This window comes from Glycine soja, chromosome 11 (assembly GCF_004193775.1).
Source record: "Glycine soja cultivar W05 chromosome 11, ASM419377v2, whole genome shotgun sequence".
Taxonomy (NCBI): Eukaryota; Viridiplantae; Streptophyta; class Magnoliopsida; order Fabales; family Fabaceae; genus Glycine; species Glycine soja.
Genome location: NC_041012.1, coordinates 47166728 through 47184728, shown reverse-complemented (window position 1 = coordinate 47184728; position 18001 = coordinate 47166728). Strand labels below are relative to the sequence as shown.

The 18001-nt window shown below is 31.6% G+C and overlaps 3 protein-coding genes across 3 annotated transcripts; 1 reads left to right on the top strand and 2 right to left on the bottom strand.

Moving 5' to 3' along the window:
- Window positions 1–2502: 2502 nt before the first annotated feature.
- On the top strand, window positions 2503–3415 carry LOC114376086. The gene has a single exon (XM_028334004.1). The coding sequence runs from the start codon at window positions 2630–2632 to the stop codon at window positions 3281–3283; it is 654 nt and encodes a 217-aa protein (XP_028189805.1). The 5' UTR covers window positions 2503–2629; the 3' UTR covers window positions 3284–3415.
- A 332-nt stretch (window positions 3416–3747) lies between these two features.
- LOC114376085 (mannan endo-1,4-beta-mannosidase 2-like) lies at window positions 3748–8185 on the bottom strand. Its single transcript, XM_028334003.1, has 5 exons — window positions 7211–8185; window positions 5947–6144; window positions 4943–5065; window positions 4420–4631; window positions 3748–4141 (listed from the first exon to the last, which is right to left on the bottom strand). The coding sequence occupies exons 1-5, from the start codon at window positions 7568–7570 to the stop codon at window positions 3748–3750; spliced, it is 1287 nt and encodes a 428-aa protein (XP_028189804.1). The 5' UTR covers window positions 7571–8185.
- Window positions 8186–16858: 8673 nt separating this feature from the next.
- Window positions 16859–18001, bottom strand: LOC114374916. The gene has a single exon (XM_028332641.1). The coding sequence runs from the start codon at window positions 17619–17621 to the stop codon at window positions 17094–17096; it is 528 nt and encodes a 175-aa protein (XP_028188442.1). The 5' UTR covers window positions 17622–18001; the 3' UTR covers window positions 16859–17093.

Here is an 18001-nt window from a genome sequence, read left to right as displayed (position 1 = left end):
ATTTTAATATTATATATAATAATATTATTTATTTTAAAATATAATTAACTTATTAATTCAGTTGGTTAGAGTGTTGTGTTAATAACACGAAAGTTATAAGTTTAATTTTTCTTTAATCATTAATTTTAAATTAATTAATAATACATATTTAAAAAAAATGAAATTGGACCTCATCTGGATCAGCTAATCCGGTGCCAGTGCCCAAATTTCAGCCACCCATTGTAGCGCCAACTTGTCCCGCCATGAAGCTACCTCTTTTTCGATCCTATTTACTTCAATGTCTTCTTCTCTTTCTATTCCGATTCCAATTAAACAAACACATCCCCAACCAACCAATCCATTTCTCAGACAATGGTGTCTGTGGGCCTCGGCAAGTTCTACCGCACCAGCCTCCCCCGCCCTCGCATACACCGATGTCAAGTTCAACGACCGCCGTGTCGACCCACCAACTCCCGTCAACGGCCCACTCATGTCATGGGCCGCAGAGGCCCACTGGTCCATGGGCGACCTCAGCTTCTTGATAGGGAAGCTTGGCGGTTGGCGGTGATTTTGATAGGGAAGCTTCTTTGGAGAACGAGGGAGCTGAAATGACGTGGTTGAAGACTCGGAGTAGCAGATTGGTTAAAGGTGTCGAAGCTGTGAAGAAGACGGTGGTTGAAGCGGCAGAGAATTCAAATCGCAAAACGAAGAAGATTACAAGTGAAGCTGCTGAGGAGACGGTGTTAGAACTTCACCCAGATTGGCCAAGCGTGTGTCCAATTAGATGAGAATGAAGATGCTTCAACAATCCATCATATATGAATTATGATGTTTTAAGGAAATTGTGAATATGATCTTATTAGAAAATTGTGTTTTTCTTTCATATCAATCTTATGTATTATTATTTATTGAAATGTCTTTTTTATTTTACCTTTTTTTATCTTTACTTGATTATCATATTATTTCTTGTATTTATTAGTAATTTTCCCGTCTCTGCTTATTTATCCCAAATTTATGACATTTAATAACTATTCAAGAAGAGTTCATTTTCAAAATATAACGTGGATTTCATATTTTTTATTATAATTTAAATATATCTCTTTAATTTTTTTCATTCTTTTTTCTTTTAGACAATTAAAATTAACATTGAACATCGCAAACAAATTTTATTTGACCTAGTTTACTCTTAACTAGTTCGTTTATAATCACTCTGGAGGGGAAAAGGCAGAAGAGAAATAAGTGACAGCAAAAAAAGACGAGAAAAACAACTTTTAGCCACAAAATTTTAAAATACATTTTAAAAACTTCATGCAAGTAAATTTTGTGATTTTCAACCATAACAAAACTAACAGCCACAAAATATAATAAAATTAATATCACATCATTATTTAACAACCAAATAAATAACATAAACTAAATCTTAATAGAAAAAAATTAAGAAATGTTAAGTTCTTAAAAAAAAAAATTAAAAATTTAGAAATTAAAAACCGTCAACCCTTATTTTAATTTTTACATACAAATCATCCAAGTGTATGATACATGTGATATGGGTGTGTCTTGGACACTTAGTGTGTTTGATTCATAACACATGACAAACACTTAATTAAAAGATAAATTTTTTATCATATGAATTATTTGATATCCAATAGACCAGTAAAATAATATTTAAATATCATAATTTATTCATGATTTTTTTATTTTCTAAAATATTATCCCTCCAAAAACAAATAAATGTTCCTATTTCAAAAATAAATTTGAAATAGTAAAAATTATACGAAATACCAAAAATAATTTTCGTTTCCTGTGATTTATTTTTCAGAAATAGGAAAAATATTATTTTTTTGGAGGTAGAATATTATAGGAAATAAAAAGTCCATGAATATAATTATGTTATTTAAATATATATTTTTCAGAAAAAAGAGATTAATTTTTTTAGAGAAAAATATTATAGGAAGGGAATCTATTTAATAAATGAGAGATATTTTTTATTAAAAGTCAATCTATTAATCTAAATAAGAAAAAGATAATAAATAAGTTGAAAGAATCATTAGAAAGTATTTATTTAAATTAGGTAAAATTGAGTAATTAATTACACACACGTTAGAAAGATCGGAAAAATATATTATTAATGCACATTTAAAAAAAAATCTAGAATAATATAAAATATGGGATCATGTTAGGATGATCTAAAATATAATACCATGAAATTATACCTGATTTAAATTTTAAAACTTGAACCCGTAAAAATAATCTTCCAGTTAAGTGAGATGAATAGAGTGATAGACAATTACAATTTACAAGAACAAATCTAGCTGAGTAGAGGAACATTACAAAAAAATTATATAAAAAAAAATGTTTTAACGGCTCCAAAAAAAACCCTCTCTCTTTGGATGAAGAAGCCCAAGCCCATAGCAAAAGGCACCAAATTTTTAGCCGTTGGAGCGCCAACCTATCCCGCCAAGGGTCGTGTTCCCGCCTTCACGACCTCCTCTTTCTCACTCCCCTATTTAATAAACACACCCTTCAGACACTCTTATCTCAACACTTTTTTCGCGTTCTCCAATCCCCATTTCGCAAATTCACAATCGCCACCATTCCCAACCCTAACCCTAACCCTAACCCTAACCCTAACCCTAACCCTTCTCAAACAATGGTAGTTGCTCTGGGCCCCGGGAAATTCTACGGCACCAGCCTTCCCCGCCCTCGCATCTACACCGACGTCAAGTTCAACGACCACCGCGTCGACCCACCCGTTCCCGTCAACGACCCACTCATGTCATGGGCCGAAGAGGCCCACTGGTCCATGGGCGGCCTCAGTTTCAAGCGCCTCCGCCTCCAGGGCAAAATCGAAGGCAACGTCGAAAGGCTCCGCTCCCAGCGCGAGAAGATCCAGGCCCGAAGCCCAAGCCCACCGGCCCGCTCCGATCTTCGCAGATCCAAAAGAGCTGCCTCCCCTCTGACTCCACCGGCTCCGGTCATGACAAAGCGTCGAAGGTACATGGATCTGATCCAAGAGGAAGAAAAGGAAGAGGAACAAGAGGTTGTGGTTCGGAGGAGCCGTTTAGTGAAGAAGCTTGGCGATGATTTCGACAGGGTTGCTCTGGAGAACGATGGGTATGATACGGTGGCGTCGTTGAAGATGACTCGTGGTCGGAAATTGGTTAAGAACGGTGAACCGGTGAAGAAGACGGTGGTTGAAGTGACAGAGAAATCAAACACCAAAGCAAAGAAGAGTGTTGCAAGTGAAGCTGAGAAGAGCCCTGGGGCTAGAACTTCTTCCAGATTGGCTAAGCGCTTCTTGTAATTAGATGTTGCATAAATTGTGGTTTTCCTTTTACTTTGTGTAAGTTTCAAGATTTAGGGTTTGTTCAACAATTGGTACTTTGCAGTAAAGAGAAATACATGAATGAAAGGGCAGATGACATTATATTTGCAATTGTTTCATAGTTCTCTGCATAAAATTCACGGAACAAATTGGATTTTTTTTTATAATAATTTGACTTAATTACATTCATAACTACATGGGTCTTCCTTGTAGATTTTGTTTATCAGTATGACACAATTTGAATTGAACTTTGTTTATAAGAATCTGTAAAATGTAATTCAAGCTATCACATGTACTCAACTAATCACTCCACTCCAATAATTTGGTGATGAAAAAGTTGAAACCAGAAGGATATTGTACAAAACCCTGCCATGTGACCCCCAAGAAATAACCATACAGCGATCTCTATTCCATTATGTATTCTTTGTTTTGCACTGTTTTTGTTAACAATGTTCTTTGAAACCTACATCCAGTTGAGTCCATCCCTTTGCATTGGCCAATCTGCAAGACTGTTCAATAAATATATGGGGAGTTGACGAACTTTCCCAGGGAACCATCCCATATTCATCAGAAAATTCCTTCATTCCCCCAACTAGGAATTGCCAAACCAGAGCACCAGCTCCAGATCTATTTCTCTTAGCAGATTTATAAATTATGTCCAGAACAGCTCTATGCATTTTTTCCCGGTCGGACATGGAAAAGTTCTGATTCGTTTCTGATAGTCCAAATTCAGAGAACAAGACAGGCTTCTTCAATACTTTGTCACCATCTTCAATGTGCGAAAGCATCCACTTGGAGACAAATTTCAGTTGATCTTCGAATACTTGCTCATGAAACCTATGAAAAAGTTAATAAATAAATACATGGCAAAGTACAAAAAATTAGCTACATAAATCTGGGTGTGTAGTCCTAGAATTAGATACAATTTGGAAAACAGATTCTAAAAGGCATATGCATAAATAATAGTTGATCACTTAAACATGACAATCTTATGAGATAACCTTGAAACCTTCCTTCAGAAGGTTGTGCTCTGCAGCATTTCTCTTTAGTCCATTTTTTGAGTAACACTTAGCAAAACCCAAAACTAAAGAACATAGCATTCATGGAATTCTTACCAATGGTCAGGATAGATGTGAACAGAGGCGAAATCAATATTTGATATTTTGGAGTTCCGAATAAAATCAGACCCAAGTCTGGATGCCCAAAGCTCAGGGTTGACAGTTGAACTTTTTGGATCATTTGGACCATAAAAACCTTCGAGACCCACAGTCAACAGATGGTTCTTGTCAATCATTTTGACAAAAGTTGACATTTCGTCTATCCATCCCTGCAATTTTATCACAATTATGTAAGGCGTATACATATGTAAATAAAACAGAATGAACACTGCCTCCTTCCTTTTTCTATGAATTTGAAAGGAAGCCTTGACGCAACTATTAGAATTGCTGCCATGCCACTAGGAAGTCACAGGTTCAAGTTGTGGAATCAGCCACTTGTAAAGGCAAGGTAAGAAACTAAGGATATCGAAGCCTTCGTATCAAACTCAGCCATTATTGTAGTTTTTGAAAGTTATTGATATTGCTAGCATACTTCTTCCATAAATATTTCAAGGGGTTAAAGCACAGGTAAAGGACTTACTTGTAGAGTGTCACCTGAAGGATCAGACATGCAACGAGGTTCATTAATCAATTCCCAACCAAAAATGGTAGGGTCATTTCTATATTCAATTCCAGTGATAGTATTTTTCCTTGTCAAGACAGTCTGCAGAAAAATTCAAAGTATAAATTAATCTTAAGAAAAGATTCAAGGGTCGCAATCATGCAACTATAATCGAAATGATCAGTACAAAAAAATAAATGTTGGTCATACAATTTAGAAGGTAAAGGAAGGGGCAATTTTGATCCAGGGAAGCAGGGAATACATGCTTCATATAAAGTCATGAATCATGGGTTACAGATGAAGCCTCAGAAATAATTTTATTTATTTATTTGTTGAATTAAAAATAAAAGTCTTGGATGGATCATCTGCAGTTTGAAAAAGAACTGCACCCTGTGATTGTTACTAATATCACCATTCATGCAAGTTTTCCCCTCCTTTTAATACTAAAATTAAAGGAATGATTGCGATTATGCAGTTTTTTCAAAACTGTGGAGGTCAGGAGAAACTTGGGTGGAAAAATCAGACATTTAATTAGTACAATGGCATAACAAAATTGTCAAGAACCAATTATTACTTTATGTTATATTTCTAACGCCCCCTCTTACAAGCTCCATATTTATCTTTCCCTCCCTTTCTTTGATACCATGTCATGAATCGCCTATTCCAAAAACTTAAACTATTAGGTGAAAGCACATGAATAGTTTTCTTAATTTATATATTTCTAACAATAACTACTTGTCTAGGGGAGTGTATATGTCTATTGCAATTGCAACTGCTATTCTAATAGTTTTTATTTAAAATACTGTTTTTTTTCTTTGTTAAAATCAAACTATTGATTTAGAAAAAAAAAAGTTTAATTTAATAAGAGTGGCAAAGGTTGCCAGATGACAATTAAAGGCCTTTGTTTGTACCAGAAAGGCAGGATGCAGGGGAAAAAAATAAAGAAAAGAAAGATAGATAAATAGGCATGTGTGTCTTCATACCTTGATGTAATTCTTGAAATAGGTACGGATAGATGGATCAAAGAAGAAAGAATCGTTGGACGAACTTAACCCTACCCCTTCTTGCCATGCCCATTTGACATACTGACTCTTCCCACCATATGCTTGCAAATTATTCACTAAGCTTAGAAGGAGCCTAATTCCATGTTGCCTTGCTTCTGCTATTACATAATCCAAGGCCTGTCACCAATCACCCATCAATCCTCAGCATGATGTTCATTCATAAATAATAATACTGAACAATAAACAACTTGCTTACCAGTTACCGCATGAGCAAAAAGAATTACCAGTTGTAATACAACATAAGGCTTTTTTCATTTAATCAAGGCATAAAGAAAGGGCTGATTAAGTAAGCCATACATCTCCAAAAGCTTCTTTCAGATACCTTTAAATTTTGTCATGTCTCATTAAATGATTTTTTGTCAAAAATCAGAAACACCACCGACACTATTTTTGGGACAATTTCACTGTTCATATAGAAATATCTAGCCAATGAACACTGGTTTTAGGAGCATAAATATAAAAAACTTCGTACCCATTGCCCAGAGGCTCTTCGCTATGCGAAGGTATGGGGGAGGGATGTTGTACGCAGCCTTACCCTTGCATATGCAAAGAGGCTGTTTCCGGATTCGAACCCATGACCAACAAGTCACCAAGGCACAACTTTACCGAAAGAATAATATTTCATTTGATTCTGCTTATTAGATACTAACCAAAAGGGATACTGCGCACTACTTTTTACTTTTTTATTCTATCGCTTCCCAGGATCCATTAACTTGAAAGTTAAAACTATTAATATTCAGCTCTAAAGACACAACTATATCATGATTCGTGTCATATTTTACAACTATCACAACCCAAGACTATTCCTTCCACAAATGAAGCCTAATTTTGTAGCCTCCACCGCAGAATGATACAATTACAACCACACGCTGATCCCCAGTTATGCAAACACCAAGATATACACAATCACAAACATTCAACCCCAATTTCAGGAAGAAAAAAAACAAAAACTGAGAAGGCTGCAAAAAAATTGAAGGGAAAACATAACCCCAAAAACCAAAAAGCAATTTCCTACAACATCAATTCGACACACGCACGCCAAAACTAAACAAAATTGTGTCGGTATCCCACATGAAACTCAAAAAAAAAAAAAAAGAGAGACACAACAAAACACAATAACCAAAATTCTCGTAGCAACATGTTACAAAACTAGAAAACCACGAGGAACATACAAAAAAATTACCTGGAAAGCTTGTTCATCAAAACGACCAGGGGAAGTTTGAAGGGCATTGTAGTCTCCATCATTGAAAGCCCAAGTTCTACACACGGTGAGACCCATCTTAGCACCAGTTTTCATCATTTCCCGAACCTTGGATCTCGAATAAACATCCACGGATTGGACCATTAACCAGTAAGAGTTCCACCCATTGACATAAAACGCTTTTTCATCCAACACAAACTGTGTTCCATTTCTCTCCACAAAGCTCAATTCTGGGCCTTCCTCCAAAAAACTGAACCTTATGCCCCCAAAAGACATGTAAATGAAAACCACAAACGATGCAAAACCCAGAATGGGATAAAAGAGGCTATTTCCAAACACCATTATTTGGGGTCCGAAATTCAACCGATTGGGGAGGTTCCCGGGTAACCCTTTTGGCCCTTTGATCAAAGGGTCACCAATTCAGTGACTCTTGATGAAGATTGCTGAACCTCACACACCCCCACAAGTTAGTTTGATTGTTCTTCACACCCCAAATGGTTAAAGTGTCTAGATCTCTCTATGAGAAACTGACAACAGTGTGAATGGACTTGAAAGGCATTAACTTTAATGAGTTTTACAACAAAAAAGAAAAAACTCTCACTGAACCCAATGAGAATGCGTAAGGAAACTTTGGTGGGTTTTCAAGTTGCCGTAATTCGGGGATTTATATAGGGTGAGCTGAGCAGAGGATAATAACTACTACTACTGTGCATGAAATGATGAAATTGTTATGGTTATGGTTGTGCTCCAAGTTCAACCCCATAGAAGGCAAGGAACTGAAAGAGAATCACATGTTTATCTTCTTTGAAATATAGTCCAAGTTAACAGCGATGATTGGGGTTGGAAAAAAAAACTAGAGTGAGAATGACGGTGAGTGTGTGGTGAAATGTTTGCACTGAGTGAAGGAACCTTATACGGACACAATGTTATGTCCCCACTGTTCTTGACCCAACCTTTATTCGGTATCAGTAACATCCTAATTAAGGAGAAGCATCATTCAATGTCACGTATGGCCGAAGCGTTTTACTACTACCATGTTAATCAATGCAGTCGATAGAATGAACTCAGCAAATTAAAATAAATATTACTTCTCCTTGTTCCCATGTGTCTATATTACAGTTTTTTTAAAAAAATATATATATTTTTTTGGGTTGAAAGATTTCTTCAATGTATTTATTGAGTCTTAATTCTGCATTAATGTGATGTCTTTAAGCTTCTTTAACGTATCCTAGTTATTAATTTGAATTTAAATTTTTCGGCGACCATACGTATTTACGTTTTTTTTTGGGGTACAAATTTACGTTTTTAAATATTAATATTACTTTAATCCTACTCAAACTAGATTTGGATTCTTTATATAAAATGTTACATTGGACTGAAACTAGAAAATTTCATTTAAAATGGGCAATTTAGTTCCCTGTTAAGAATTAATCATTACAAAATTGGTAAATAATTTGCACTTATAATACAATAAAAAAATATCTATGTTTACCCAAATAAAAATAACTTAGTTGATAAATAAAAAACAATATTGTTGACAAGGTAAAATGAAATCATCATATGATGATTTTAACTGGTTAAAGAGCATCTTCAATCAGAGTGCTTGGATGAATTATTTAATTTAAGTAACATTGCTTAAATTTTTTCCCATTAGATGAAACAGATAAAAGTTTGTCTTTATAGCTTCAAATTGTCCTTGACCAAGACATATTTGTCTCGGCCTCAACCAATACATCTTTAACTTAGTCTCAATCGAGACATCTTCAACTCAACATCACCTAGAGCATCTTTGACTCAACCTTAGTTAGGACATTTTTTACTTGGTCTCGACTAGAGCATCTTTGGTTGCATATTTTTGTAGCCCTCAACCAACACATCTTTTACTCAGCATCGATAAGCTCATCTTTAGACCATTCTTGCCCAAGGCATCTTCGACTCAACCTCGTCAAGAGCATTTTTGGCTTGGTCTCAGGAAAGGCGTCTTTCGCTTGTCCTTAGTGAAAGTATATTTAGCTCGATCTCATTCAATGCATTTTCAACTTAGCCTTGGCCAAATTAATTTCAATTTAGCCTTGGGTAAAGTAATTTCAACTTGGCCTCGGTCAAAGTTATTTCACCTTAACCATGGACAAACACATTCTAGCTCAATCTCTAATAAAGTATCTTCAACACACCCTAGGCCAAAACATATTCATCTAAGCCTCTAGTTAAATTTTAAAATTTAAAGCTCATAGGTTGACCTTAATCCAAATGACCTTATGGTCTTTTTTTGTGTGGGCCTTTTTACCCAATGTACTTTTTGGCCTTGATTCACAAAGTCTCAAAGTAAAGTTTTAATATGACATCGGTTAGAGTAATTTAACTTTAACTTTGGACGAAAGTACAAAACATCTCTAACTCAAAAGTATCTTTAGCACACCCTAAGGCAAAACATCTTCATCTTGCCTTGAGTTAAATTTTCAAATTTAAAGCTCATATGTTTGCCCTAACCAAGAGAACCTTATAAGCTTTTTTTATGTTGGCCTCCTATGGACTTTTTAGCCTTGATTGACATGAACTAGGACCAAGTAGGGTAAGTTGATATATTTGAACAACTCTAACTTAAAAAATGCTATTGTCTATTAATATTTCAATATGTATATTTATACACTATTTTTTGTTAATCTGTAGAAATTGAATTCAGTACTAAAGAATTTATAATATGCACACATTTTGTTCGACTAAATAAATTAAATCAATCCTTGATGTATATTTATACACTCTACTTTTAAATTTACCATTTTTACACAAGTTTTTCAAAAGAAAAGTGGTTGAACAAGAAGATATTCTCAATACTCCCATTTTATGTGTATAGAAGCAATATACACGTACATGTTAAGATGCAGTTCTATTCACAAAATATTTCAAAATAAAATTATAAATATTACATGATAAAATTTACTTTTAAATAATTTTTTTTTACTGAAAATGTGATAGTTTCTATAAAAAAAATTATTTATTTCCATCCTTGCATTTAATAATAATACTGTGATTTTTTTTGGGACTTATATATATAAAGATGAAAAATGATTAAAAATATTTTTAAGGTTTAAAATTATTTGTAAAAAAAAAAATTCTATTTTGACATCAATCCTAGTTGAGTTTTTAATATTCGGATGCTGATGAGGTCAGCATATCAAAATCATACTTTTCTTTTGATAGTTACATATGATAGATAGCACGAATTTGCTCCAATTTTTCCTTTTTGGAATGATTAACAAGGGTTCAATTTGAACAGTGTATAGCTTAATTTCTTAAAAGGAAAAGACAAGTATGAAGAAAAGTGTGCACGAAAAGCTCTCAGAGATATGAATAATTGCTTGAAAGTTTTGGGGTATATGCTACGGCTGAAATGTTTGAACCACTTAATTATTTAAATATTTGTTTAGTTTCTGTGCTAGAAATTATGATTGTGTACCTAAACCAAAAAATGCGTCTTTCATTCAAATGCATATACATCTGTTTCTACAGAAACAACGCTGGTGCCCGGCAATCTATAAATTTATGAAAATAAATCTTCATTTTAATTTCTAAATACCAGATATTTTAATTTACAAATTTTGTATTTTAATGTAACTTTATATACCTTTAGTTAATTTAGTGAAAATAATGAAAAATAAAAGGTTTAAATATATTTTTCATTCCTATAATTTAACATTTTTTCATTTTCATTTCTATAATTTTTTTTGTTTAATTCTTATAATTTTTTATTTTACTCATTGCAAAATGTAATTGTTTTATTTTTCCTCTTTAGAATACTTTTGTAAGGATTAAAACAATTTTTTAAAAGAATAAAAATGAAAAAACATTATTAAATTGCATAAAAATGTATTTAAACCAAAATAAAGTGAAAATAATCAATTCTTAAAATGTCAACATAGAAATGCAGGTTTAATCAATTCGATATTATAATCTAACAAGGGAAATGATTTTTTTTCGCCCATTACGTTTTATCACAAAGCCTCGCACATTATGATTATGAACTGTAAATAAATAAGAGAATCATAAAAAAAAAAGAATTTAACATCTATGCACTCATCATATAAAATAACTTTACACCATCATTTCATCATAAATCATATTTAAATTACTTTAACATAATTATTTTAAAAGTTAATAAATTTATTATATTTAATAAATTATGATTCAATAATTATCTAAACCTTTTTACATTGTCAAGTACATAAAAAATTTTCTCATAAAAATTTAGTTGATGTGAAAGATTATTTGTGATTTTTTTTATGAAATTAGTTGCAATTTTTTAAGCACGACTAGTCTTTATCTAGTGAAACTAGTTGACAACTTTCTTTCAGTTTTAAAAAAAAAGTTGAAAACTTTCTTAACAATAGAAAAACTACCTAATTTTTTTTTAAAAAAATGAGAGTTAAAAAGTCTGGAGGTATAAATTGAAAATTAGTGATTAAATTAAAAACATTGATTAAAATTATTTGATTAATTAGCTATATAGTACATAAAATACTGATGTAAAAAACATTTATATGTTTGCATGTATATTTAATGATTAAAATTTTAATAAATTCATTATTAAGTAAAGTAAATTTGATAATAAAAAAAACAAAATGTGTACATGTAATTTATTTAAAATAGATATCATAATTATCGGAAGGTACAAAGTTATTTTTAAAAATTAATAGGATAAAATGAATAAAAAATATAAATCCTAACTTATAAGTCATATATTACTTAATTAATAATTTATTAAATCAAAACTTTTGATCAAATAGTTTTTTTTTAAAAAAAACTTTATAATCAAGCTAATGGTAGTTTTAATATTTTTGTTAAATAAGCTTCTCAAATGGCTTATAAATTACCAAACTGTCCTACTAATCGTGTATGAAACTTTTGTAAATTGCAAGGAACAAAGCTCTGCCTTCACGTATGACCAACCCAGTCGTTCTAAACATGGTCCAGCATCACTATCTTTATTGATTTGGATGAATTTCTTCGAGTTAGCATGTACCAAACTAATAAAGGTGTGATAATTACCAATATAAGTTAGCAAAGTAACATAATAAACAACTAAATCTCAGTATAATGTAATTAACATCAATCTTCGGTTTCATCCTTTTACTATCATGATTAGGTTGTAATAACTAGAAAAGCTAAAAAGTTCTTAATCTTTTTTTTCCCATAGAAATAAAGAAGAAAAGAAAAACGGACAAACGAAACTAAAATGAGAAGTCACACGAAGCTTTTCAATAGACAAGGAATATTATTGTAAAGGCGCCATGTATATATGGGAAGCCAAGGATCGTTCTCAATTTATGTCACTTGTTTAGGTACAATTTATTATATATCTTGGGATGATTTTCAGTTTGAGGTTGAATGCGGGGCACCACTTATCCATCATAAACTAATCAGATTATCAGAAGCCAATATTGATGTTACATGGAATTGGTTAATGTCTTTTCAGTCAAAAAGACGGAGTTAGAAATCATTTTGCATTGACCCAAAAGAAGCATGATTCATTTTTTTTATATAAACTTGAAAATTAATCATATTCATATAGAATCAACCATGATATGGTTCATGCACTTATTATGAACGATTATAATTTCCAATTACCACTTATGCTGAGGTTTTTTTGAGTAAGCTTTTTAGCATTAGTTGAAAGTCCCTGCTATATATATATATATATATATATATATATATATATATAAAATGTGATACAAGAATGATTAATTTTAACGATTTAATTTATGTCATCCTAAAATATTTAAATATATCATCATCTTGATTATTTATGTCATTATTATCATTGTCACTACACAAGTCATACGAAAATGATTATTTTATGTAATTGTCACTACATATAAATGACATATCATAAGAGAATGATCATTTTATGTGAGAATGATTAATCTCAACTATCAGATTAAAAATAAAATATTAAGATTAAAATATTTTAAATTTAAATTTTATTTAATTATAATTTTTTTAAAAAAATTATCAAACATAAAATCAAATATATTAAAGATTTAATTTATACTATATATAGAAGATAAACTCAAGGAATATTCTAATAGAAAATCAAAGATTTTTATAAACAGAGTGATTCTCTCTCTATGTATTTTAACATTCTAAAAAAATGTCATCAACATAAATGTTTATCATATTTAGCAAGAGAAGAATAAATATATACTAATAATATAAAATAATTTTATATAATCATGTTATCATAAATTATTATATATAATAAATTTATTAACTTATAATAATTATTTTAAAAATCATACTAATAACCTTCGAAACAAAATAATCAATAATTAATAATCATGAATATAATTGAGTAAATAACACAGGTTCAATTTTGTAGAGGAGGACATAAGTTTCATTTTCATATAGTAGATCTTTAGAAAAGGGAAAAAAAAGTTAATCAAGTCTGCTACCAAAGGTGGTTAAAAAAATAGTCAATAGTCTATTACAGTATGAAACAAAAGAAAACGTCAATGGTCATCTTCAAAGGATATGGCTATCTGTCTTGACCACATTGTGTTATTTCTTATCAGTTAAGAGTGCAAAGCTAGAACGGTAACCCAAATGAAATGTCTTGCTTTCAACCTCAAGCCACATACCTACCCGCTACGTTTGCATCATCACTCTGGTGATTTGGTCTGATTTATTAGGCATTACTTTGACCATTGGGTCAATCTCTCAACTTCTCATGTCATGTTCAGAGAAATAATATGAAACGTATAACCAAAAAAATAAATTAAACAATTGTGTGTTTTTTTCATTGCCACTAATGAGTAATATCTTTTAATGCAAAATTTATAAATTTAAGTATACGTTTTAATTATATAATGAGTTATATCTTTTAATGATCTAAAATTAATTATTATTACTTCTAAAATAAGTTTTGAACCAACAAAGAAACTTAGTTCTAAGAATAAGATATTGTTTAAAAATTTACAAAAAAACAGATGTTTTTTCGCTGCTTATGAGTTATTTCTCCGCATACTATCCCTCACATCCACTTTTACAGTAAAAAGGAAAAAAAAATAGATATTCAATTTAAGTTTCTTAATCCTTCTTCTTTTTTATAAGTAAAAAAGGAGGTATGAAAGGGTAATTTAAGGAAGAGTTATTATTGTAAATATATATATATATATATATATATATATATATATATATATATATATATATATATATATTCACGTTTTTTGTTCATCTCATTTTTATCTAACAGTAACATTTTTTCTTTTTTCTTCTTACTTACTATTACTTGTCATGTCTGTTTTTTCTTTTCTTTTTTCTTCTTATATTTTTCCTTTCTATTACTCAAATTTATCTCAAAATGAGGTGGAAGTTGATATTTTACCTTTGAAGAAAGATGCATGTGTGTGTGTGTGTTTTCATATTCACATAAAGCTATTCCTTAAAAAAGAAAAAAGAAAGGACTGTAGCAGATTAACGTAACAACCACAGGCAACTAATCTAGAGGTTTAAGTCTGCACCTACTGTTAAAGAGTAGTACATTACTGTAGTTCGTTAAAAAATTGTTAGTTCAATTATATCTAGTAGTGAAAATATGTTTTTAATCTCTTAATTATTTAAAATTTTTGTTTTCAGTTTTTTTAATTAAAATTTGATTGGTTTTGGTTTTAAACTATTTTTCCATTATATATTTTCTAAATTAATTATACAATGAGTTTTTTTATTTATGAAAGTTCTTTCTTATATTCTTTGAGATCTATGATCTTTGGCTCAAATCCAAAATTTTAGACCTAGAAAGAAAAATAATAAACAATGTGATAAATAATACAATAAGTAAAAAGGGATTGAGAAAAATATGAAAATAATTATTAATAAAGTATTTACACTGTTAGGATATAATAAAAATATTGCTCTCTCTTTTTTTATTCATAAAAACAATATTTCTCTTCACATTTCACAAACACCAACCAAGTTACTATCAATGGACACGGGGCAGCAGCTGCAGCATATATATGCTCCACTATGCTATGATGTCGTGCTCGTGCCACTGTCCTTGTAAGTTGTAAGGTACCTCCAGTTTAACAAAGAATACAACAACTAGAACTTGTACAAATGTGCATACTTTTATCTGGTTGACTTTTTGTTCAATAAATAATCTGCACAGATATTTATTCCTTCTAGATACGGATTTTGGTTGTGTATGATTTCATTTCAATTGTAGTTGCGGGTCTGTCTTGCTTACAGAATAATCAAATTGATAAGAAGAAAATATGCAATCTGGTCGGTTGGAAAATGCACAAGAAAATGTCAAAATTCAAATTCCATGTTATTATATAAATGCTTTTTATTTTATTTTGTAATTTTCTCACGAACTCCTAGTTTCAAGGTTCAAACAAGATTTTATGTCCCGGAGGAATAAACAAGCTCCTCCCTTTACAAAGAAAATTAGGGGATTCCATTTTTCCTAAAGGTTGGTATCTAATTGAGAGAAAATATTTATTTATTTTTATAAAGTGTGAGAAAATAATTAAGTGTTGGATGTCTTTCAAAACAAACATTGACCTAAATGTCCAGCGAGCTGAACCCTGCAAGCAACTTAGGAACTTGAGAATTAGGGGGAGAAGAAATTAAGACAGGAATAGGGATGAAATTTGGTATTATTTGGATTTGGATGGGTTGAAAAAAAAAAAGTGTGAAAAGAGGAAATGGTAGTTAATCGGTCTCGCCTCAATTTCCCCATATTTAGTGCCGAGAAAAGGGGAAAGGGAATGCTAGTTTTTTTTTTTTTTTCTTTCAAGTTTTAATAAATAAATTATAAATAATGTTTTATAACATAAAAAGGTGAAATCATAATAATAAAAATAATTTTTTATAAAAAATTATTAGAACAAAAGATTAATTTTTCTAGATTAATTATATAATTTTATTAATTGATTGATTTTTATTTTTCTTCTTATTATTTTATCCCTGGAAACAATAGTTTTTTTTATTCATCCTTAAACTAATGATAGCCGAATAAGTTGTTAATCTAAATGATAATCAACTTGGTATTCTTAAACAAAATATGGCATTTTGTTGATGAGAAAAATATAATTAAAATAAAAGAATTTCATTAAAAATAAAAATAAAATATAATTAAAAGAACATAATCCTACTAAATGACAAATATTAGTTATCAAAAAATCAATAATAACATAGTAAAAAAAGAAATGCAACGGTAACTGTTTGACAATGACTAATTTGATCGCATTGTTGGTGAAATCATGCAACTGAGCGGTCAGAGATGCATACTTGTATGCTATGAATCTATGATTTAGTGATTTGGAAGTAGTTCGATTATTGATTTTGCTTTCCTAAAAAGGATATTACAACTATAACTCCTCTAGTTCAACTTCAATAGGAACTACTGTATTTCTGAATTCTTTATGCTTTATTGCCTACAAACTTCAGTTTATTGATTTGACTTTTGAAGATTGATATATTACCATATTGAAAAGCTCACTAATTTCTTTTTCTTTTTTTATGCTTCAAAGCTTTAAACTTGCAAGCTTCTAGCAAAAATTTGCTAAATTCACTAGAAACAAGACCAACCTCCAGAACACATACCTGGAAAAAACATTGTTTAATTTGAGATAAAGCAAAAGACAAAATAGCTTGTAAAATTAATTAACCATGAATAGATTACACTAACGTACGATTGAATATTGTTAATACGGATCAGCGGGAATTTCACCTACCTAATCTAAATCTCACTAAATGCTAAAAAATAGATCAAGACACTTGACCAAATCACAACAACCACATTCTGCAAATCCCCACATACCAAAATCCTACAAACTAATCACTGCACCAAACTCACACACCCAATTCAGTCAACACCTTTCCCATTCGTCCTCCCAAGAACAAAGTACCCCAAAACAGCACAAACAGCAGCCACAACATTCCCTTCTTTCAGCAAAACCTTCATCACAAAACCAAAAATCTCTTTTGTAATCATTCTCCCCTCCGCAACCAAAGTTCTCTTAGGCTTACCAAAGAAAGCCAACAACACCACTATGGCGATCCACGTGACCAGAACCGCAGGCACCACAACAGCGAGAGCTGCAACCATCCAAAGCACCCCAAAAACCGCACCAAGAAGCACCGAGGCATAAAGTGCTGGCCACCATGAAGTTGTTGATGACTGATCAGCTTGCAACTTGTACCACGAAATCATGGACTTGAGGAAATTCCACGAAGATGTGAAGAGCAAGCCATAAACAAGCACAAAAATGCACACCCAAGTTCTCCTTTTGCTCATGATTTGAAGCAGTAACACATAAGAGGAAGGTGATGATGTGTGAATTGGTGTAGTGGCTTGCTGCTCCTCTTCTTCTTCCACTTTTACCATGGACATGGCAACAAAACAACCTCGGAAACAAAACACCAATCTGGTTTTGTTTTGTTTTCTCTCCCAAATTGAAAACTTTTTCGTACTATTCCATTGTTCTGCGCGTTTTGGTTCTTTTCTGGAATCTGGGTATCTCTCGCTTTTTTTTTTAGCACGCTATCTCTCGCTTTGGAGAACATGAAAATGAAGAGATACTGCAAAAACATTGTCGGTAATTTATTTTCACGCGCGCGTGGAGTACACTTTCTTCTTGGTTGCGTCACGTTAGCGTGGTCCCACGCGCTTGGAGAGTGGGGGAGCATCATGGTTGTTTTTTTGTTTTGGGCTTACGGAGTAAAGCGCATGTCGTTTATAGGGCAGGAGGTCAAGAACGACAGGTGAATCGA